At 42.9% G+C, this 22954-nt stretch overlaps 1 protein-coding gene across 1 annotated transcript; it reads right to left on the minus strand.

Annotated features, from left to right (window-relative positions):
• Positions 1-5320: 5320 nt before the first annotated feature.
• LOC143328775 (BMP/retinoic acid-inducible neural-specific protein 3-like) lies at positions 5321-21533 on the minus strand. The gene is made up of 8 exons (XM_076744087.1): positions 21078-21533; positions 20625-20913; positions 16595-16797; positions 13701-13924; positions 11222-11327; positions 9760-9996; positions 7816-8038; positions 5321-6607 (listed from the first exon to the last, which is right to left on the minus strand). Exons 2-8 carry the CDS (start codon positions 20879-20881, stop codon positions 5476-5478), a joined length of 2382 nt encoding a protein of 793 aa, XP_076600202.1. The 5' UTR covers positions 20882-20913; positions 21078-21533; the 3' UTR covers positions 5321-5475.
• Between the last annotated feature and the right edge of the window lie 1421 nt (positions 21534-22954).

Genomic DNA, 22954 nt, shown 5'->3' on the forward strand with positions numbered 1-22954 from the left:
ATGTATAGGATGAATACTAACCATCTCCAAATATTTTATGTCAGTCTGTCGTTGTGTTCTTTTAGTTTGGAGTCTCCTCTCTGGCCTCATTCCTAATTCTCTAAAACCTGAGATGACTTTTTAAAGTAATGTCAGCTGTGATCTTTATAGTTTGTTCTTTATTTAAATACTTAATGCATCTCAGAGTTTCTCCTAACATTAAATGTCAGGGCTGTCAGCCTGCCTTACTGGCAGAATCTCGTCATTCCAGCAGTCTTGGTTTTGTGCTATTTTTAGTGTCAAAATATGGTCTCCAGTTCTGATCAGAGGATCAAATCCAGAGGATTTTCCACCCTATCAAAAGTAAAATCCTCAGAAAGACACTTAATATTTAATACTTTTGACACGAAAATGCCCACATTTTAGAGATGCGTGACTGACAGTGTGACTTCAGTGTAGGATGTCAGTGTTGCATTGAAAAGCCATCAGTCAAACTCTACAACAAAGCTAATCTCGGGCGATCATAAGGTTCAGATTGGAGTGGCTGTGCTGAATATCTTCACGAGCTGTGACACCACATTCAAACAATGGTGTGTCAGATCTCATTTGGTTTGCAAGTGTCGTATGACATTGCTGGATTGGCGTCACATTATTTGATGCCTTATCATTATTCCAGCCTACATTAGACCTCTTATTACTGCTGGCAGAACACAGCCCCACTCTTAATTTTCTAAATTAACATGCCCTTATGCTAATTGAATGGGGTTTTAATAGCTCTCAGTAGACAACATTTAGAGTGAAAGAGAGGAACGCTGTATGAATGCCCCCATTGCCTCCTCACATCTCCTGCAGTCAAAAGGTTTTCTTATTAAGCACTGATGGCACCTGAGGACGTTCAATTAGGGACACAAAGCAAACAGTCACTAAGCAGCCACAATATTTGCAAATTAAAGCCGAAAAATGTGACATGTTTTCTGGATTTAAAATACAAATGCAAAACGTATGACGCTGTGCTTCGATCAATAACCTGTTTCCTGCTCCTGGGTGTGCTCTGTTTATCGTAAAAAGGTCTAAAAAGAAGTGATGCTCCACAGTTAGTTTCAAGGAAAGTCTCCCTCATGGCTTTTAAAGCAAGCTGTCTGGGCTGTTCTGACGTATCGTCAGCTATTATTCCTGATGTCTCCCATGGGGTCGTCCTCTCCATAAACTCTTCCCCTTCACTGAGCCCCTGCCTCCCATCACCAGCATGCTTGTTAAACAGACACACACATTAGTCTAACTCATGTTTCCTCCGAGGCCCACAAGCCTGCCAACACAAAGCTCCTGCTTATCACTCACCCTCTGCCCCGTGTGTGTGTATGTACAGTATATATATATATGTGTGTATGTGTGCATAGCTGCTTGCAAAGATTCATACTCGTGCTCTGCGAACTCAAAGTATGTGTACCTTTTCTTCCCTGCAGCCTCTCATTCGCTTAGTGGGTTTGCTTTGTTAGCTTTGCACTATTGAAGATTTGACCCAGAATCCATTAACAGAGGAGCACATATGCAAATTTTCTACTTGGATAAAAACAGAAATATTCTGATGATGAAGGAGTCTTGTGAAAAATACATATTGTGTTGTGCGGTTTAACATGTATCAGCGGCAAGAGGAATGCAGAAATCTTTGATGCAGAAATCTCTGCAGGTCAAGTGGAGTTTGAAGTCAATGGCATCAATGTTCCAGGATACATTTAAGTTCCTGAGGTTTAAGTGCTGAGGTCAAGCATTAAAACTGTTCGAAAATACCAAATGGAGAAACTCACTCCAGGGTAAGCTAAGCAGCTCTAAGCAAAGCCAAACATCAGTGTGATGAACTGAATTGTCAGAACTAACAAACAGGATGCAGATCAGGGCCTGTACAGTGCAGCTCCCTGTTTCCTTGGACTGTAAAAACATCAAGTCAGCTCCTGCATGAGCACAAATGGCATGGTCCTAGTAAACACCAGACGCAGGCCATTACGCAGCTATTAGTAAGACAATAAACAGAGCAAGTCTCTTATTGTTCCAATCAATTCAAATTTAACCTTCGGATTTTCTCATTATTGTCTCAGTTCTTTCCAGTTGTAACAGCAAGTTCACATTCTGGCCACAGCTTTTTAGGAATACTTCTCCGGGTCTGTTTTCTTATCAGCATTTTCCTGAACTAACAAACTGGATTTTCAAAATTGCCTGCTGTGAAATGGAGGGGAGACCAGGGGCAGTTGTAACAAGGGCCAATTACATCTCAAATTGCAGCAATCACAAACGAGACAACCATGAAACTCGTGCACGTGCTCTGCAGTGATCCCACTCTGCCTGCTGACTGACAAACTGAGGTGTCACATTTGTGTCACATTAATTATATGATTAATTATGCTGTTTTTAATCTGGAATCAACAAGGATATTAAATTGGAGTTTTGTCTTGCAGTCCTTAGTATTTATATGAAGGTATCACATTTGACATCTTGTGTTTCAGTCAATAATGTCACTCTAATGTTGCTTGTAAATGCATTTGATAACTGTTACCAAGTAGAACAGGCACAAGACACCTTAATAGAAATGACATACAAATAATTCAAGAGGTTTTTGTGTAACAACATCAAATTGCCCACGGTCTCCCCTGCATTTGTCACATTTACTTTTAAAGATAATTGTGACAATATGATGTTCAAAAGGTCTCATGCAACTTGTTCAGTGGCCTTGTTAGGCCTACATAAAAGAGGGCAGGGAAGACAAACAAACACTATAAAAATCATTAAATTTAGCTATTTCGACTTTAGCTAATCATCCTGCATGTGTATCCATTTCACACTGTTAATGTGATTTTTGACATAAAAGACCAATCTCTGTCTTCAAGGAATAGCAGAGCATTCGATAAGAAGATTAATACCACTCATATCTGTGTGCTATATATGAAGCTAATGTTAGCAGCCAGTTAGCTTAGTTTGGCATAAACCTGGAAACATCTTGGGAAAAATCTTACCTCTGGCTAAATTTCACAAAATCTGCCTGTCAGCACCAGCAAAACGGTCAACTAGTTGACATCATAAATCACATTTGTTTAATTACTACAAAAACTGAAATGTAAAAATTAAATGTTAGCTTAGCATTCATGCTACACTTAGCTAACCATCTACTGCATTAGCCTCATTTAACTTATTTAGTACAAAGACTTGAGAGCGGTCAATGTTCTCATCTAACTCCTCAAGAACGTGAATAAAATGTGGAAATGTTGCTTTAAGATCATTCTGTATCATCAGTGGTGACTTTGTCTTGCACTCTATATGTAATCCTTGAGGTTTTGTGAAGCTCTCAAAAGGACTGTTCAGATGCTTTGGGGATTTGTTTCCTTTCAGCCCGTGGAGTTGCCAGTTAATGTAATGCTTGAGTCATACTAAAATCTTTATTTACTGAGTATTTTTTTTCCTATGTAATTGCTCTCTATTGGCATACGCAAATGCAGCATCCATTTATTCCAAATCAATCAACCTCCCTGAAAGTTTTCTGTCCAACTATGACATATTCAGTGTAGGAGGATGCCCTCTTTATCAAATGCACCAAAAACTTTCTCAAACTGATGCTGAGGAGAAGGTGTGTGTCCTCACACCGAGACCTGCCTAAGCCAGAGCTGTTCATAACAACAAACTCTTTCTTGCCGTCTTTTCCCTGTCAGACTCACTCGAGAAGTACACTGGACTGCTTCCAATAACGCTGTACCACATTTTCACACCTAGATGCAGAATATTTGCTTGTTAAAAACATTTTTAAAAACACACCAGATGCTCGCTTTCTAACCACAGGCATTAACCCTTTCTTGGGTGTGGTCCAGATTCAGTATCTTCCTCACACACAACCTTTTCCTGCAGTCAGTTAAACACACTGTAAAGTTTGGTAGATTTTGGCATGTTGAATATTGCTGCTGCCACTAGTTTCAGCACATAAACTGCTAAAAAAAAAAACTTTTTTGCAAAGAGAGCACAAGAAAAAGTTAGTTAGAAGGTTGTAAAACAGGATTTTTTAGATATGACTTAACTATCCAATACCAGAGTCCTGTGATGTCTGATCACTCAGTAAAAGACCTATGTTACAGCCTGGAGACAACACGGCTGTGTCTTAAAATTGGCCAGTAACACTGTAAAATCAATCTTTAAAATAAAGGGCAGCCTATGGAAGATGCTGAAACCTGGAATGAAACCAACATCCTGAGCACAATTTTAAGCTTTGCCAATCTATTTTGTGCCCCATAAACTGATTAAACAAATTTTTACTCTCGTCACATTTGTTCTGAACGATAGCATCAGAGCAGATTGTGTCTGGCTTTAATCTCAGGAGAAACATGTCCGGTGAATCTTGATGAAGCTACGTCTTTGCAACATGCTCTTTAGATGCTAGTCTAATAAAAGCCGCACCATGCTGCTAGCCTGCGGCTCCACTGTCGACAGCCCTTGGCGGATTAAAGCTGATTTCCCCTTTGGTCAGAGTCACTCTTGTGAGGGTCCAACTCGCTTCAGCGCTGGACGAGAGTGCTATCCTTGTCACTGATACCTAGCTTACTGTTGTTTGATGCTGGGCATGTCTCCGCGGCGCCCAAGCTCATCTATCACAGTAACTGTGAATGGCGGACGGGGACAGTGGGGGAACAGAGAAAGGCTGATCTGACCCTCCCTTCTCTCACTATGTACTTAGTAATCTGTGCCAAGGCTGTTCCCTCAGTGGAGAATGGAGACCTTGTGTTCTGGGGCTCCAGATGGGCAAAAACAACACAGCACACACTACTACGACTCTGCAGTGAGATAACTAGGAAGGCTATGAGGCTATTTTGATGCCTGCTAACATTTTATGTAAAAATGTTTAAAATCTAACATGAATAAAATATTACAGACCCTGACCCGTCATATTGTTTTCTCAATCAGCTTCTTATGAGTGAGGGGCTCGTGCATGAACACGGTATTTTCTGCCGAGGTTGGAACAGTTTTGGAGGTTTCTGTGTTTGTTTTCATCATTTCATTTCTGGCCGGTTTAACGTTGGCGAAGTTAAGTGTGTCATGTATTTCCATGCACCAATCAGTTTAGCAGCATTTGAATGAAAACACGATGACAGCTTGTTTGCTGATGTTGCCTGACCACTGATAAACACACCCGCACAGTACGGATGAAGCCAATTATCGAATGTTGAACTATTAATAAATGATACCTATGGGTGTTTTGTTCCCCAACCTTCAATGCTTTGATTATTGCTCATTCATATCATATTAAAGTGAAATACTTTGATTTGAAAACAAGTTTTCAGGGGCTTTAATCCATAAAACTTCACTGGAATGCTAAAAACATCAAATTTAATTGCACATAGTGTACTGTATGTACATCAAAGCCTTGAACAACAAACCACACACTTGACACAAATGGATCCAGCTGACAAAGGATACAGGCCTGTCTGTGGCAAGGACATAGTACAAAACATCAAATAGTGGCCATTAACTGCACAGTTTGTTTGCCTCGTACTCCACGTAGTTTGGTTGTCTGGCACTGAAAGCTTGCAGGGCAGTGAGTATCCTGGTCACGTCTGCACTGGACAGTTTGAGCCTGTGACGGAGTAGACAGGCGAACAGATCCACGTGTGGGGCCCCTGGAGGCGAGAGACGGTTAACCCTGTAGCGCAGCTCCACCAGCTGCAGCAGGGCAGAGTCCTGCGATCCCTGAGTGTACGGGTAGTCTATCTGCAGAATCAGGTCCTGGATCGCCTCTGGGTCAAAGTGCACGCTGTAGCCGAACAGCTGCATGCTGTTCACTTTCATGTAGCCGATGTTGTTAGACGGCTCCGTTGCCTCCAGTGGCTCATAGTACATTGTCATGTTCTTGTTTGTTCCTGTCACTCCAGAGTCCCTGATACGACTCCTCAGGTAGAAATGAACAGTCTCAAAAAAACTCTTCCATCTGTTTCCAAGAGTCAGTGTCCAATTATAGCAGTCCAAGGGGATATCCAGCTTGGTCCGCTCCCAGTCAGGGTATCCGTGCTGACCTATAGGCATGGTCCAGCTCTCTGAGTGGCTGCCCCCGAATGGATTCACAAACAGTGACAACGCTGGCTCCAAAGTGCTGTTTCTGGTCAGGCAAAACTGGAGGGCGAGTCCGAGGAGCATATGAACACGGTTGGACTTCACCCTGTTGCTCTTGAGGGTCAGCAGCATTCTTTTCCTCCAGGACGGATCAAACCAAGTGTTAATGCGCAGGTCATTGCTCACAAACACAGCATGCAGAGCGATGCGTGGGTCGCGCCGCTGGAGCAGGTAGCGCATTTCCAGATCCTGCAGGTCTCGATCACTCTCCAAGCCCAGGTAGGGGTCTGTAGGGTCAGGCACGGCGGGCCGGCAGGCTCCCTGGGTCAGAGTGAAACCGGGGTTGCAGCTGGAGCATCGTGTGCGGTTCTCCATGGAACAGGATGCACAGCGTGAACCGTCGCCCACAGAGCAGGGAATGAGGCCCTGACAAGGCGGATGGTTGAAGGGGCAGGAGCAGCTGCGGCTCTCATCGCTGTAAACACCAACCTGGTTGTTCTCACTGCAGTACAAAATGGAGAGGGCGTAGCTCAACCAGAAGTTCAGAGGCCTGGGGAAGAGGTGACAGCTGTGTTAAACACTTCGGGTTTAGAGATATTACACTGCTGTATTGGCTTTTATAGGATATCTAATTCATATTTGCCGAGTTGAGTCTTTTTCATGTTTTTTTGTGATTCATGCAATGAAGGAAATGTTTTGCCCAAGAAGATTAATCCCGCCTTTCACAAAAAAGTGTTGTTTTGATGTGAAACGAAAACAATTTTAGCCAAGCTCTGACTCAGATGGAGTTTCAGAAGCAAAATCAGATCAAAATGAATATATTAATCTCTTGAATTCCCCTTCCGTGGTGCAGATGGGTGGCGATGACACACACAGAATCACACAGGCACACATACAAACAGACGCACATACCAATGCATCTGTACATCTAAGTGTCTCATAACTCCATAAAGTTTACACAACTATTTATGGTGGACACAGCACAATAAAAATGCTAATACAATTTCAATGTGAAAAGCAAATAAATACATTCACAAATATTCTGTTTCACAGGGACAGAAAAACCCTGACTTTCCCAGTGACCCTAAACCACCATTGAATTCTTTTCTGTACGAGCAGAAGGGGTGTGATAAAGAAGTGTAATTGGATTGTGGACTGAGGAGGCAGTGCCTGCATTTGACTAGTGAGCTGATGGATTGTGTCATTTAGTTAATTTCCCTGCCAGAAATAGCTATCAACATGGAGTGTTCATGAGAGAGGCATAAATCTGAGTGAAATTACGGCCGTTCCTCTGATAGGCTGCAGAAATCGAGTATCCAGGTGGGAGTGCTGCTGAAACAGCAGCTGTAACAGTAAAAAAAAATACAGGAAAAGACAGAAGCAAAGTCGTCATGTGTTACAGGTCACAGCTTCCCTTCCTGGCAGTGATTCTCTTCAAATAAACAGATTATTATATGAGGAATTTTAAGATATAGTGCAGTTTAAATCTGCAGACAGTGAAACGTGTCTGTTTAACCAACAATGATCGAGTTTGTCTTTCCCCCGCTTTAACAGAGCTTTGCTTCTGTCAGCACTTTTCACCTCACTCCACCACCACTTTTCCTCAAGTGCCTTCTAATAAGTACCGTCTCGCTCTGCTGCTCAGTCCCAACGCCTGGCGCATAAATCATTTTCATAATTATAAGTTTTGGGGAGCACCTTGGGTTAACTGGCTGCAGTATAAATATTCCCCCCTCTTGTTCCCATCTTGCCTCTTACCTCGGCCTCTGCAGGACTATTTTGGGCTGTTTCCGGCACCTCTTGCTGAGGCTGAAGAGCTTGTTAGCGGTGCGGCGAGCTTTGGTGAAAAGCTGGTCGCTACTGGTCTCCAGCTGCCTGTAGCGCTGGGGCAAGCTGGCATCGGTCCTCCACAAGTGTTCCACGACAGATGTGTTTACAGCGTAATGGGTTGGCAGTTTCCCAACAAAGCTTTGGAACTCCTCTGGTAGGAAAGAGAACATGAATAAGTAAACTCTGCTTGCGGCTATCAGCTGTGGGGTAACAATATACAAAACAACTGTCTTCTCCCCATTGTTTGTCCCAGAAAAGCAAACAGCTCAAGAGGAGAAATAACAGCTGAAACATGCCAAGAAAGCATGTTTTGCTATTTTGATGTTCTTCGGAGGGAAGATTCCTGATCTCATCAACATGTCAGAGAAGAAATTCCTTTCATATTTTGTTTCTGTGAAAAGAGACTATATTAATCAAGTGTTGCCAACAAACAGGACTGTGTACCTTCAAAGCAGCTAGTCCCTAATTAGACATGAGTGACACTGAAAGCAAAATTGCTGTTCCTGCCTCAAGCAATGTGAAAGTTACCCCGGTAACTGTAATCGCTCGTGTCAAGCATTATAAAACAGTGACGTGTTTCTGAAAGGTCACTTGAAATGCAGGACGAAACTTTTTCAGCTGTGACACATCTGCAGTTGACATCTCAGTACAAGCATATTCGCACATAGGTGCAAGCATGACAGCAGTACACTCTGTCACTCTGTCAAATATTCTTTTAACTATAGAAACAGGCTTAATTTAAAATACGAAAATAGACACAAACCTGAACCCCCCCACCACTGGTTATTAACACTACAGGAGCCCGTGTCAAAGGTGCCCCACCGTGTGTCGGTACATCCCACCGTGGTGCTAACAGCAAGCTCTTCCCGTGCCACAAAATGATCAGATTTTCTGCAAATATCTGCGTAAATTGCTGTGTAAATGCCAGCCGAGGCTACTAATCTTCTTCACAATGGGATGGTGTTTTTATGGTAATTATAGCACTGTCTTAAAATTAATGCAATAATACATTATTCGGTACTTGGACACGGGCCATGCTTTGTGTGATTGCTGGTTCAGTTATTTTCACAGATGCCTTTTTTAAGTGCAAAGAGCCGAGGAAAACTGTAGTATGAGCCACGAATGAGGAAGTGTGCCTTTATATGCCAATCACCAGTCAATGTCAATCACTGAAAGAGCTCCACAGTTACAGTGCGTTTTCATTATTACAACTTAGCTTAGCTTAGCATAAAGACTGGAAATGGGGGGAAACAGGTAGCCTGGCTCTGTCCACAGGGAAAAAAACCCACCTCTAAATCTCACCAATTAACACGTTATATCTCAGTCTGTGTTTGAACAAACAAGATATCACATGTTTGATATTTACAGTAGAGATTTATGAGTTCTATCGAGTTCTCATTTAACTCTTGGTAAGAAGTAAGTGTGTTTCCTAAAATGCTAAACTATGCCTTTAATTACACATTTTTTATGTGACTCGTCAAATCGCCTTGGTGCTAACAGATGGACCTTTTAAAAGGTGTATGTACGTTCATACAGTGCAGCCCTGAGCACCTAGTGAGCATCAGAACGATCGTTTGATTTGACACAATGACTGACAGCTCTCTTGATTCAGTGTCTGGCAGCTGGCGGCAGCTGGTTTGACAGCCAAGAACTTACTGTACTGTACTTAGAACAAAACCTTTTTTCGTGTTCGTTCTTGAATCCAAACTTATTATCTTTCACTGTAAAAATAATCTGTCCCCTGAAGTCCTGAATTCTGAGAAACATTTTTAAAAGCCAATGTTTCACCTGCAGATTTTTGAAAGCACCATTCATGCTGACATTTTCAAATCCCATTCTGGAGGTCACAGTGAATTAAAATCCTTGACTCACCGGATTCCTCAAACTCCTGGTTGGTCAGCCTCAAGGCGTCTCTGATGCGCAGCAGGTTGTTTTCCAGAGTGTCCAGGTCAGAGTGAGGGCAGTTACACTGGGGGAAGTTCACGCTGCACTCACACCAGCAGTCGCTGTTCTGGCACACAAACTGACCTTCAGATTTACAGCCGATGTAGTTCAGAGCCGCCTGGATGAAGTGGCTCTGCAAGTAGCCTGGCAGGATGACCTGCAGCCCTGTGGAAGGTGAAAGACTGCGTGAAGATGGGCTGAGGTCACGTAAAAAATCAGTTATGCAAAGTATGAATTATATTTTCAAGGATGAGGTTGGTGATATTTAATATCGCTCTTATTATCAGCAAAGCCCTCGAAAAGACCAAAGCCAACAATTAATTGATCTTACAAACTAACTTACTATTGTCAGTGCAGTCAAAGCATGATATACCTCTTCCCTCTGCCACAGACCTCCACTGACGTCTGAATAAATGAGCCACACCGCTGCACTGGGTGACATGTTCTGGCAGCACCATGAACACACACAGACTGTTGTTTATTTTGACCCAGTCCCTCACACACAGCCCTGCTGCTGTAAATACTCACAAATGCACCAAATGTGTATTAATCCACGGTTGAAAATAGTCCCCTGCAAATGTACTATTTGCTCCTGTTTGATTAATGTTGGCTGCAAAGCACAGTGCCCAGCTGTTCTACACATTTCTTAGCTTTCTGTAAAAAAAAAAAAAAAGATTTTAAAGACTTATGTCTTCAGCTGTAAATGCTGGGCTTGGGGCTGAGTGCCTCAGGTTAGGGGAGTCAGAGAGAATTGAGAAAAGGCCTCATACAATTTTGGTTTTGTTTGTTTTATGGGATTTGTGAGAACAATCCTTTAAACCTATAGTTTGACATTTTGTGAAGTATGCTTGTTCACTTTCTCTCCAAGAGTTAGATGAGAAGATTGACACCACTTTTCTATCTTAGTTTAGCTCATCAAAAAAGTCCAGAGACACTGTTCCCCCAGCTAGCCTGGCTCTGTCCAAAGGTAACACAGTGTGCCAACCCCCAACTCCAATCCTCACTAATAAACAAGTTATATCTCAGGTAAGCAGCTGCAGCTACAGAGATGAGGTTGACGCGAGGACGAAGGCCCAATACGACGAAGGTCCTAGCCTGTCGCTGGTACTCTCCGATGTCATATATGTTGCTTTGGGAATGACTGGAAATCAAGCTGTTCAGTCATTAAGGTATGTGTTGTAGTACAGACACCAGAGTGGTATCAATCTTCTCATCTGACTCTCTGAATAAGCCTGTTTTCCAAAATCTCAAATTATTCCTCTACATACCAACCAAAAAGTCTTTGTCAGCCTATTCACAAGCATTCAGTGTTTATTAAGAAAGAACTTGTCGTGATAAATGCTGCAATGAACACCAACGTCACCACTGGGATTTAGGGAGCAGATGTTACCTTGGAGTTGGACTTTGTTTTCTGGACTGTGAACCAGTACGGAGCTGACTGTGTCCAGATTGTCATAGTTGCTGCATCCGAGGGGCCCAGTTCTGGTTTCCGTCACCTGCGAGGACATCAAAAGACTGTTTCATACTGTGATTGTGTTATTTTTGTCCTTTCATTATTTATGTCTGATGGAGAGACAGCTCGCTGTGACACAGTTATGCTGGTTTCTCAGTCTCTTGACTTTTGATTCCCCCCTTTAAAATACAGAGAACATGATGGGATTATCTTAGTTTAGTAAGACAGTCAGCAATCATGTCATTTTTATTGTTGCTGTTGTTGTGTATTTTCAAAAAAAGAAGGTCAAAAGAACAGAAAAACCTCATCAAAAACATTTTTTGCCTCGGATGAATCCTGAATGCAATGAGTCACTGCGAAGTAATATTGAAAAGGTCTTCAATAAGAAAGCTTTCTCTCCTCAGACAGAATAATTTGTCCTGATCTGAGAGAAGAAATCAACTTCCCTCAGACTGAAAAACTTAAAGCCGATCTGCTTCTCTGTTTAAATGATTTCTAACAGTAATTAATCTTGACATTTAAATGAGAAATTCTGACATACTGAGATGGGAAAAACACATAACTTACTGCGTATTAGCATATGTTTATGCTCAGAATCCTTCCTATTTCTCACTGAGTCCTCACTACCATATGCGATTTTAATGAATGGCCATGTTATCACAGGTGCTGCTTTACATAACTCATAAAACGCAGTATTCATCTCCCTCTCTCATTCTCTTTCTCTCGCTCTGATCTTCAGTCCGCCTGAACTCCACACACACTACAAAGTGGCAAATGAATGGAAGTCAGCCTGGCTGGAAATTAATGGAAAGATATATCTAATCCATCAAGCTGATGCATAACCATAGGAACACGTTCTCAGTTTGGGGGGGCACTTGTCTTCATCAGTGGCTACTCACTTTAGCATCTACGTTTGCCCCTCGGGCTGATTAATGCACACACTCTAATAGCCACTTCAGATGATAAAATGGATGATTGGTGTTTTATAGCACAGGACGCATGACTGCTGCTCTGTTCTGCTTCCTCACTCTCCTCTTTAAAGCTCGCTAGCTGGGAGGCGGTATCTTAGAAACCTTGTATCTTGTAGCATTGTCTTCAGTCAGTCAATTAGTGTATAATGAGTGGTTAGCAAAGACGCGTTTGACCTCCTCATTATGAAAGTCTGATACAAATCAAATCATCCCACTTCCTTCTGCACAAGTGAGTCTTCTGTGACAATAAATGTCACACTGACGAGGGGAAAAAGATTTGCCATTCCCGCTGCGCCCCTGAAGCTACAACAGGTGAATTTTTGAGAGTCAGGCCAATTCTGCAAATAAGCATTTGTTCTTAATCTCACCTGATTAAATAAGTTCTGGAAATAAGTTCCTTGAGCTGGATTTAAAGGATTTGTTTGTGCATCTTCAAGTTGAGCTACCAAAGTGTTCTGAGTTCAGACTTGCATGTCGTGACAGAATCTCAGTCAGCGGAGGAAAGATGCTAGAAGACTCACTCAGGTACTAAAGGTACTTGTACTTCACTTGAGTATTTATATTTTATGCTACTTTATACTTCTTCCCTCTTTTGGACAGAAATATTGTGTGTTTGTTCCACTATATTTATTTTAAAGCCATAGTTAGTGGTTACTTTCCAGATTAAGATTTCATACAATATTGACTGTAAAATGTGGAAACGTAATTGTTGCAGATGAAACTACCCAGCAGTATAAAGGCTGTTTAACTTAGTTCCACCTCAACTGAGTACAAACAGTACAACATAAAAAACACTGCTCAAGTCAACACAATAACACTGCTCATTCTGCATAATGAGTCCTTTTGATACTTCGAACAGTAAATGAAAACCACATTGAAAAACTGTTTCACTGCCGCTCAAGGTTCAGTTTCACACCCAGCTGTGATGTCACAGTGTACCGACACACCTGGGCGTACCCCTCTACATCACCTCTGCAAGGCGAGATGTTTAACCACTGTGATGAAATAAATGACCTTCCATCACTGATCTCAGTCTCACAGTAGTACACCCAAGACAAGCAGTTGTTCTGATCCATTAACTCAACAGTTCTATAAAATGAAAATAAAATAACACTAACACTGGATCAAAACAGCCCTTTGGAGCTGGATGAAATCAACATGGTACTTGGTTGGTGCTGTTTTCACCCACACTGGGTCCATCTTAATCTAGTGATGTGCGTATGTACTGAGATCACTTTCCTCGCCTGGAAGTTACTGAACTAGTCACTCATACGTGTCCGTTAACTTCAGAAGAGCACAAACCGGTCTATCCCTATGCTTTATGCCTTGTATATATACCATCTATAAATGCTGGAGGCTAACATCACCTTTAGGCAGTGACTACGTGGTCTTTCTTTGCTCAACAGACTGCTGCTATATTTACAGCTTCCTCGACTTCCACATACCCGTATGGCGGTGGATGCGATCTGGAGGTGGTGTAGCCTGCGCAGGGTGCTCTCCCTGTCAGTGAAGTAGGAAGCGGCCAGTTGGTGGAGGGCCTCAAGGGTCACTGTCCCCGTAGCGTTTGAGCTCCTGCTGCTGCTGCTGCTACGGCTGCCCTCACCCCCCGCTGGCGAGGACTCCTGGCTGAGCTTCCTCTTGTCCACAAATATCGTCAATGACTCCTCCCCTGGTGACAGTCAGGCAGAGGGAACGAGAGCTTCATTAGCTCTGACAGAGCAGCACTAATCACCTTTCATTAGTATCTTTTCAGATCAGAGAGAAAAGCGCAGCAGTGATTAAGTGCTGTGGGAGAACTGATGGTTTGAATGATTGGAGGAAAAGGCACAGACAAGGTCTCTGCATCTATTAAAAATCCTCAGGGAGACAAAGATTATTCAAGATCATTGATCAAGTTCCCTTAATTATTTCAATTATCTTTAATTACACTGTCCAAAAAGTACATTAAAAACAAAGCAGATCTCAGGTCTACACTTGGAGACATCTCTAACAATTATTACATAACTAATAAAAACCAAACGACCACAACAGACTCATTAAGTCTTTGCCCACTTTTAACGTTATGTTTGACGACTGTACAGCATGCTGTAGAAATAAAATCCTAAGCCTGGAAACTTCTACTTTTTCTGCTGTTGTTTCTGACTTTTCCTCAGACTGCTGCATCCATAGTGCTCCTTTTGCAACACCTCTCACATTTCTCAGCACAATGTTCAACGTGTGCCCAGAGAAATCATGTGAAATTGCCACATTCAGCTGTGGGTTATTACACTTGCAGGTAAAAGCAAAAGCATAGTGTCCACACTGTGACCTACATGACTAACAGGTCATTAAATAAGCCCGATCCTCAGAAAAGGCTGAGTTACCGGGGAAATACGGCCAGTGTGTGAGGTTTCAGCCAACGTTTTGAAGTGCAGGGTGTGTTCGCAGTCGGTGCTCTTTAGCAAACATTAACAACATTAAAGCCTCTCTTAACTCTAACAGCATGTCAAGGCCATTTTGTCAATACACGTCTCATTGGCCCTTTTCCCAAACTGGTCCCTCGCCACTAGCACTTTGGGAGTGTCACTCCACGCAAGGTGACATTTAGCTGTGACTGAGTGTCTGTGCTGTGCTGAGGAGAAGGATATACAGTAAATACACAGGTAAACAAAATACCCACCTCCAGTCAAAGCACGACCAACACCTGAAATCTTCTGCTGTAATAAGCTGTCAATCAGCCAAAGATTTCTGTTTTTTTCATGTTTCACTAAAGGCGCGATTTAGTTTGATCTGAGAAACTTCTGCCTGAAGTGTCATATTGATCTTACTCATTCAAAGCTTCCCAATTTGACAGGAAGAATAAATATTTAAGCCTTCAAGCCAATTTATTTCTGCTTATATCTATTTGCTAACTCGCACTAGCCAGATGGCGCGCCACTATGAAAGGCACGAGTTCTCCAGACTACATGATCAAATTGCCTTCCAAAATGACACAAGGGCTTTCAGATCTATCGCTGCTATTGGCAGGACGACATTGGCTGTCAGTGGCTTTTAAAACCATTAAATGTAACCGTCACAGAAATGATTCACATGACCGTTTTCTGACCTGCAACTGCTGCGGCTGTCGTTTGCTTCAAAGTTTAGGCACCGACCCTGCAAAGTCATGGTCATGCTTATAAGAAAAAATAATGTTGACTTTTGATAAAAAAAAAAAAAAAGGTGTAAAAAAAAAAAAAAAAAAAGCAAAGTGTAGTTTGTTTCCTGTGGCAGATCAGAAAATAGGAGGAGAAGGAGAAGTCATTCTGATTTAATGCTCCAATCTGCAGGATAACTTTGTTTGAGAGCGCCTTTGAAAACTCTAACAAATGAAGCGTCCAAACACGATTCATAGATATGGCTGTCTCCCACGCGCAAGTTGAATGATTCGTAGACGACCACCACCTACAAAGTTTTATGGCTTTTAAACATAGTCATGCAGCAGACTAAGACAGTCATAACTGTCATGGCTGCTGGACGACCTCGTCAGGCAACCTTAAACACAGGTCACGTTAGGCGTTTGCTTGCAGATATCTACTTCAGCTGCAGTGAGTCCTTCCACCTCTCTTCTTCTCATCTCGTAAAAACAAGAGATCAAGACACGTTCCAGGTGTTCTTCCTCTTAGTGAAAATTTCTGTGTTGCACAGCATTCTGCTGAGCTCGCTGACAGGAGAGTTGATTGCACCTTTTGTCTTGATGGATTTCTGCCTGAGAGATTCTTGAACACTGGTATGAAATGGTGAAACTGTAAAGAAGTGCCTTGTCCTCAGTCCTGAGATAATTACAGCCCAACCGTATGTTTACTGTCGATTTTTGGCCAGTTACTCTATTTGTGGGAATAAGATAAAAGTACACCACACATCAAATTAATCCTGCGTTGCTTCATCGCCAATGGCGGCTCTCAACAGCATTAGCATTTGGATAGCTCCTTCAAATCTGTGTTATTTTCTTCAAGCAAACCTGTAACTTTCACTAATAAAGTATACTTTGTGATAATGAGTTATTAAAGAAAGAAAAGAAAAGATAAGACAAGTGCATACAAGTGATAGAGTTCAATGGTATTTTGATGGGCCAAATGAAAAAATTAAATCTGTCACTGCTTTCTCCAATTTATTTCTCGCACACTAAACCACAGCGATTTGATTTTATTAGCGAGCCAAAAAACACTGATCCAGAAAAATTATTATACGCTTTGTTGTTTAGAAAGCAACAGACGGTAAAATTGGTGCCCCATGTGCTGAAAAAGGAAAAATAAATAAATAAAATCACATTAGAGGCTTTGTGAATCGGGCTTGCTTTGAAGCTCTGCGCACTCTACAGTACCTCCCAGAGTGGCAGAGAGGAGGAGGTGGGTGCCATATTTCTTTATTAGACTCTCCGTAATTGTCTGGAGGGTTGGCCGCCGCCCCAGCTGGCGGATGGTGTGCATGAAGTCGGGGTCGAGAGGCAGAGCCAGGCCTCCGCTGCCACCAAGACCGTCCCGCTTCTCCACCGCCAGGCTGGTGACCTTCCATCGACCAAACTCCCTGGAGACACGACAACACACACACACATGCACAGAAGCATTTGCTCACTTGGTTTAGGTGGTGTATCAGGCCCCAGGCGGCTCTTTAACAAGCTGTGCTGAAAGCAAAGGATTAGGTGAATGCTTGTCACATACAGTGAGGCATACTGTACACTGACCGCACACATGTGCATCATTAACACACCATGAAGCAGGAATGCTGCATTGCCTGTGGAGCTAATGAGCCTCTGATGCACAGGAAAACCGCTTTTAACTACTTTGTTGTACCTTGTTTTTTAAACTTAAACACCATCAGTGGGCTTTATGTCAGTCAGGTTGTGGCCGGTTATTTATCCACCGTTAGCTTTTTACTTACTTTCTCTTTAGGGAATTGCATAAATTGTATTAGGGCTTTGGTGTGTTCGTTTGAATTGACAAACTGTGGATCTTATTCTTAATGATGCAGTATAAAAATGGTACATTCATTCTTCATCCTGCAGTTGGATTCAGTCATCTCTGTCTGTGTATCATCACCACCTGGAGAAGGAGCACATTTCAACCATTTGCTCACTTTTAGCTGTCCATTTCAAGCTCTCTGCTCTCTTGCTGACTTGTTTCAATGCACTCTTAATCATAGCCAGAGCTGTAGCTGCTGAGGACACTGAGGTCCTGTCCTGTTATTTTGTTTCTCTTTTTTTTTTTGTTGGCAATCTATTTGTTTTGTTTTTTTCTTTCTGCAGCCTAGGGAGGCTTTGAAATTGCTTTTTGACCTATATGTGGGTAAATAAAAGTAACATTTTTTTCCTGGTCTGTAATTTTCATGGAAAGTTTCCTGGAAAGAAGACAGGGAGCACAGAAACACTGAGATAGTTATTTCAGTTACTTCTAAACAGTTGTTGATTTTAAGAGGAATCTCTGAGGAGAGGAATCGTTTCACACTTTGGGAAATATGTTTATTTTCTTTCGTTACACGAGTACGTTGATGTCACACTCATATCTGTTCAGTAACTATGAAGCTGCTCCAGACTTTGGTTAGCATTAGCTAAGCAAGCAACATATTCTGTGTTAAATAGTGACCTTGAGAGATGCCGGTAGGCAGATTATATTACCTTTGGACAGAGGCAAGCTAGTCGTTTCCCTGTTTGCTGCCCTTGTGTTAAACCAGCTGCTGCCTTCAGTTTTACTGTAGCCTACAGACATCCTCGTCTAATTCTCGCCAAGAAAGCATATAAATGCATTTGCCAAAGTTCCCCAAACCTTGTCCATTTTTGCAAAGAAAAAAAAAACGACTGATGGTGTTCAGGCGTTAAAAGCCTCTCGTGATGGCTGGAAACAGCTTGTCATAGCTTATTGCTATATTCTAAAGATCACACCAATTTTATTTTCTTCCTTAGGACAAATACGTGGATATAAAGTACATTATTATTATTATCATATGGACCTGTGAGTCTGAAATAAGGTTAAATTGAATTGAATTCTACTTCCCTTTTTTTTTTCCAAATTAGCTGAGCTGCTCCACAACATTTCCACGTACCACCTTTCAAGTGCAGAAGTAGGCTACCCCCTGGCTGGGAATCTGTTGTAGGGCTTACTGTTGCGAACAAGCTCGTTGCAGCTTTAAATAACTCCTGCGCGGGTAAAACAGAGCTCATTGCAATGCAATGCTGTAACTCCCACAGCAACAGAAAGATGTGAAGCCAAAATAAAGGCCTACATCATCAGCTGCCATCATTTGTTAGCTCGTGCCCTTTGGACAAAAGGCTCGCTGAACTCTAGCTATTCACAAACAGGCTGGGAGATCCTGCTGCTCCTCTCCCTCCCTCCACAGCATCGGTTCATGTCTACCTCTCCCATAGTGCTGCCTGCTCCTCTCTGCACCTCCCTCTCCATCTTAGAGGCAATCAAATCATTGCCGTGAGAAAAAATGATCGGCAGCAAAATAATTGGGGAACCGCGACAGTGTGGAGTGTGTCATTACAGCCAATCATCATAACGAGGGACAGGCTGAGTGTACGTCCCTGGTGGACAGATGGGTGTTGTGGATCCAGCCAAGGGTTTAGCCCACAGCCACTCCAGCAACATGCACATATTGCAACAGAAGGGTGTTGGTTGCAGGAACATACTTGGATATCATACAATAAGACTCGCTGTATGTACTCAAGGCAATCAATAGTGGTGAAAACAACTGTTAGAGGTGGAAACAACTACAAAATGAGCAAACGCAGGGAGCAGCTTAATCACACGCTACATGACTGACAGCTGACAACATGATGCTTTTTCAGCTATTACAGAGGTCAGAGGAGTAGAATAGCACTTTAGCCCCCCTGGCTACTTAAGAGCACATAGAAAAATATGGAGCATCTGGAACTCTGTGGGGACTGTGTGAAATATAGTTATGACATATTTCTAAGAATAAGTGCCTTCCGTGTCTCCACAGCTTATTCTTTTCCTGATATAATCTCATACAAGACATTAGATAATAGGTGAAAACAGGTAAAGATACTGAAAACTGGCCCAAATTCACTCTCCTGTCCGCCATCATCTTGTTACAGCAGGATTTTACTTTTTTTATTTTACTTTTTTTTTTTTTTTTTTTTTTTTACCTTGGTTGGGTCTCATTTTGGAGTCATCCTTAAAATCCCTAATCCTTAAAACTGCCTTTGGGTAAGAAATGTGAGCAGGCAACTTACAGGTTGCTGCTGCTTCAGGGTAAAAGACCCTTGAGTGGTGATATGTCAGCCAGCCAATGCAGATGGTGGCCACCTTCAACAGTCCAAGCTGTCTGCCTCTTTGTCACTTTAAATGATTTTCACTGATTATGGAGGAGGTTTGGAAGAGAAGAAGCATCAAGGCTATCGGGACATTTATGCAGCAGGTCCATTGAAAAAGAAAATGCAGGTGTCTGTAAGAGATAAACACCACAGCCTAAAAGATCTCTGAGAGGAGATAATGGGCCTATTGACTCATAAACCTATAGATGCAGACCATAAAATATCTTTTCACTTTGGCAAACAGAGAGATTAAATGTTGGAAATGAAGCATTGATAAGTCACGTAAATGCTAAATAAAACCCTAACAACTGTAGATACTGCGACAAAATCATAATCACCTTACATTACACATTACAAACATTTTATGCTAGAAATACCATTATATCTAATTCAGATGCATCTGATTTGTAACTTAAACACAGAAAAATGTGGGACTGGTGCATCGATTGACATATTGGACACCTAACAGTTGCAACAAAGCAGGAATATTGCAAGCCTTAAAAAAAGACTGTGAGGAATATTTAGACAAAGGCAGCAGCAGCCAAGTGCAGCTCAGGGACACTGCAGGAAGTCACTGAAAGGAGGCAACGCTGTCATGGGATTAACTCTTGGTGCAGGGGTCAGTCTGAAACATCAGCAACAACAGAGTTATCAAATGTCAAACCCTGAACACATAAAACCCAAGAAAGGAATGAATGCTTGATATTCCTCAGATCCCTGATCAGTTTTCAGCCAGAAAACTTGAAGGCAGGAGCAAAGGGCTCACTTTGCATCGCTACAGTAGTTCTTCACATTTTCACCATCTTTGCAACTAATTCAGCGCAGGTGTGATACCTGTGGGGACAATCCTGAGAGGGTGCAGGTTTTCATTCCAAACACTACAGCAGCTGCTTTCCCTGATTAGTTCCTCTCTGACTCAAAGTGCTCATCAGTGACATTATCCAGTGGCATGCTGGGTGAAATAAAAACCTGCAAACACTCACAGCTCAAACCTGAATCTCCAAAAAGAGACATGATAAATGCGTGCACGAAAACTACACGTTCAGCAAATGCACCCTGAGCTCTCCATCTGGCTCACCTGTAGATCTTGTATCTGGTGCTGAAGCCCTGCTGGTACCTCTCCGCAGCCTCCGTGAACTCCAGGGACTGGTGGAAGGGCCCTTTATCCGACAGCAGCCAGCCCAGGGAGACGGGGGCGCCGTCGCCTTGTCCGGCTGCGGCTCCGGCGGCGGCGGCCCTGGATGTCCAGCAGCAGCAGCAGCAGAGCCAGAGGCTGAGAGCCGCCCCCTCCCATAGCAGAAACAGCCGCTTATGACTGATTCTCTGATAGCTCATGCTTCACCCAGCGACACCTCATTCTCTCCGGACTGGGAGGAGGACAGACCGTGACAATGTTACAGTTTCACACATTTGAGGGCTCAAAAAGTAGTGCGTCGCGCAGATTTGGAGGGTAGAATGAGCAAAATTGCTTTTCAACTCAGTACTTTAGAGTTAAATAGCTAAAGCATGATGAAATATATCAGACACGTACCTGACTCTACAGTAAGGACCAAATGATGCGCTCCCAAGAATAAGTCAACTCTTCCGATCTTGCGAATAAAACCTCCCCACTTCCACATCAGTGATCCGGCCAAATTCACGAACTCGTGATGAGTCCTTCGCTTCAAGCGCTACTCCAACTTGATCCCTGCTCTCGCCTAAACTTTATTTCGGGAGACGATCCCCCCGCATCCGAGCATCCATCCGCTCCTCGGTGGGAAGTTGCAGCAGTGGAGGCACGAACACAGGGGAGTTCACTGTGAGGGTGCCCGCGCGCTCACGCATATGTCCAGAGGTTGAATGCAAAAGGTACATTTCTCCATCCTGAGCGGAATCCCTTTGGTGCACAGCATGCTCCTTAAAGTTGCTGCTAATATTCTACATTCTCACTAATCTTTGCGTGTGAGCGGGTACGTGCCCCCTCTGCAGAGAGAGCCGCTGAATGAATGAGCGCCCGCCTCAACACAGAGAGCTTTTCTTCACGTTTTTTTTTCCTCTCTTTTTACGAGTGAGATAGCAGGAGGGCGAGCAAGTGCATCATGATGAGGGTGATGTGTACAGTCTGAGTGGATTCAAGTTCTGAGGACAGCAGGATGATGAAGCTGATGATGATGATGATGATGGTGGTGGTGGTGCATCAGGGCTGCTTCCATCATTCAACATTACCTTCGCATAACTCATCACAGCATGTTCCTCTCTCCGTGAATGGGCACAGTGAAAGTGTTAGAAGGAGCTTGACGATAGAGTAATTATCCCGGGGTGTTTTTCCTTTACTGCTCTGAGCCACAACCTCGAAGTCTGCAGCTTGCAGGACTCCACACCGACCTCATTTCTATCACTATGATGACATGCACATGGCTGGATTTACCAGTCATTAGGGTGTGTGTGTGTGTGTGTGTGTGTGTGTGTGTGTGTGTGTGTGTGTGTGTGATTCAAGTTCAGGAGTGCACTCACTCTGCCACCTCAAGGCCTGATAAAATTTGCAAGAAACCTGGTTTCTCAAAGCGAACGGATGCTTAAGTTCATGTTAATGCAAAAGAAGCATTTGACCTGTAGCTTGTAAATAATAAACTTTCTGCTCAGAACATCTTTGTGTGAATGCACATTGCTAATGGTGTATCTCAGACAGTGATGGGCAAGACAGGTGTGGGAACAGATGTTGATGTGGATCCTCCTCCCCCGCCCCTCGCCCTCCTCCGCCTTCCTTGCAGCAACATCACAACTACTTGACACACAGTCGACAAATCTTTCAGACATGTGAAAGCTGAATGACGTTAGAGGAAAGTTAGCTGCCACAAACCTTCAAATTATGTTGGAAGAAATAACGGGCATGCAGCTCTCTCTCTCTCTCTCTCTCTCTCTCTCTCTCTCTCTCTCTCTCTCTCTCTCTCTCTCTCTGTGTGTGTGTGTGTGTGTGTGTGTGTGTGTGTGTGTGCTCGGGTCGACAGGTACAGTAGATGAATCTGTAATTAGACTCTCGTGTCTGCTGCTTGGGGTCTGCAACCACGAAAGAGGCTAAATTCCCAAACCAGAAGTTGTTTGATGTTGGAGCAATTATACCTTCTGTTGAGAGTCCTTTGTCTCGCTCTTTCAAGCCATCTTGTCATCACCCTTGTCAGTGAAAACCTGATTGACAAAGGCCTCCGTGTGTTAAATGGGCTGTGAGGAGAGTATCTGTTATCCATGCTGGGGTTGAATCAATAGTCTGCTTCCATTGATTCCCTTTTACTTTAGTGTTATTTGGCCAGCACAACCTCAAGATACCAGGGGACCTGTTTTTTTCTTCCCTTTTTCAAGCTCAAATTAAGACAGCCAATTCTATAACGAGGGGTCACATCTTGAAAGCCTAAGTAGCTGTAGTCACCACTG

This window comes from Chaetodon auriga, chromosome 12, assembly GCF_051107435.1.
Source record: "Chaetodon auriga isolate fChaAug3 chromosome 12, fChaAug3.hap1, whole genome shotgun sequence".
NCBI lineage: Eukaryota > Metazoa > Chordata > Actinopteri > Chaetodontiformes > Chaetodontidae > Chaetodon > Chaetodon auriga.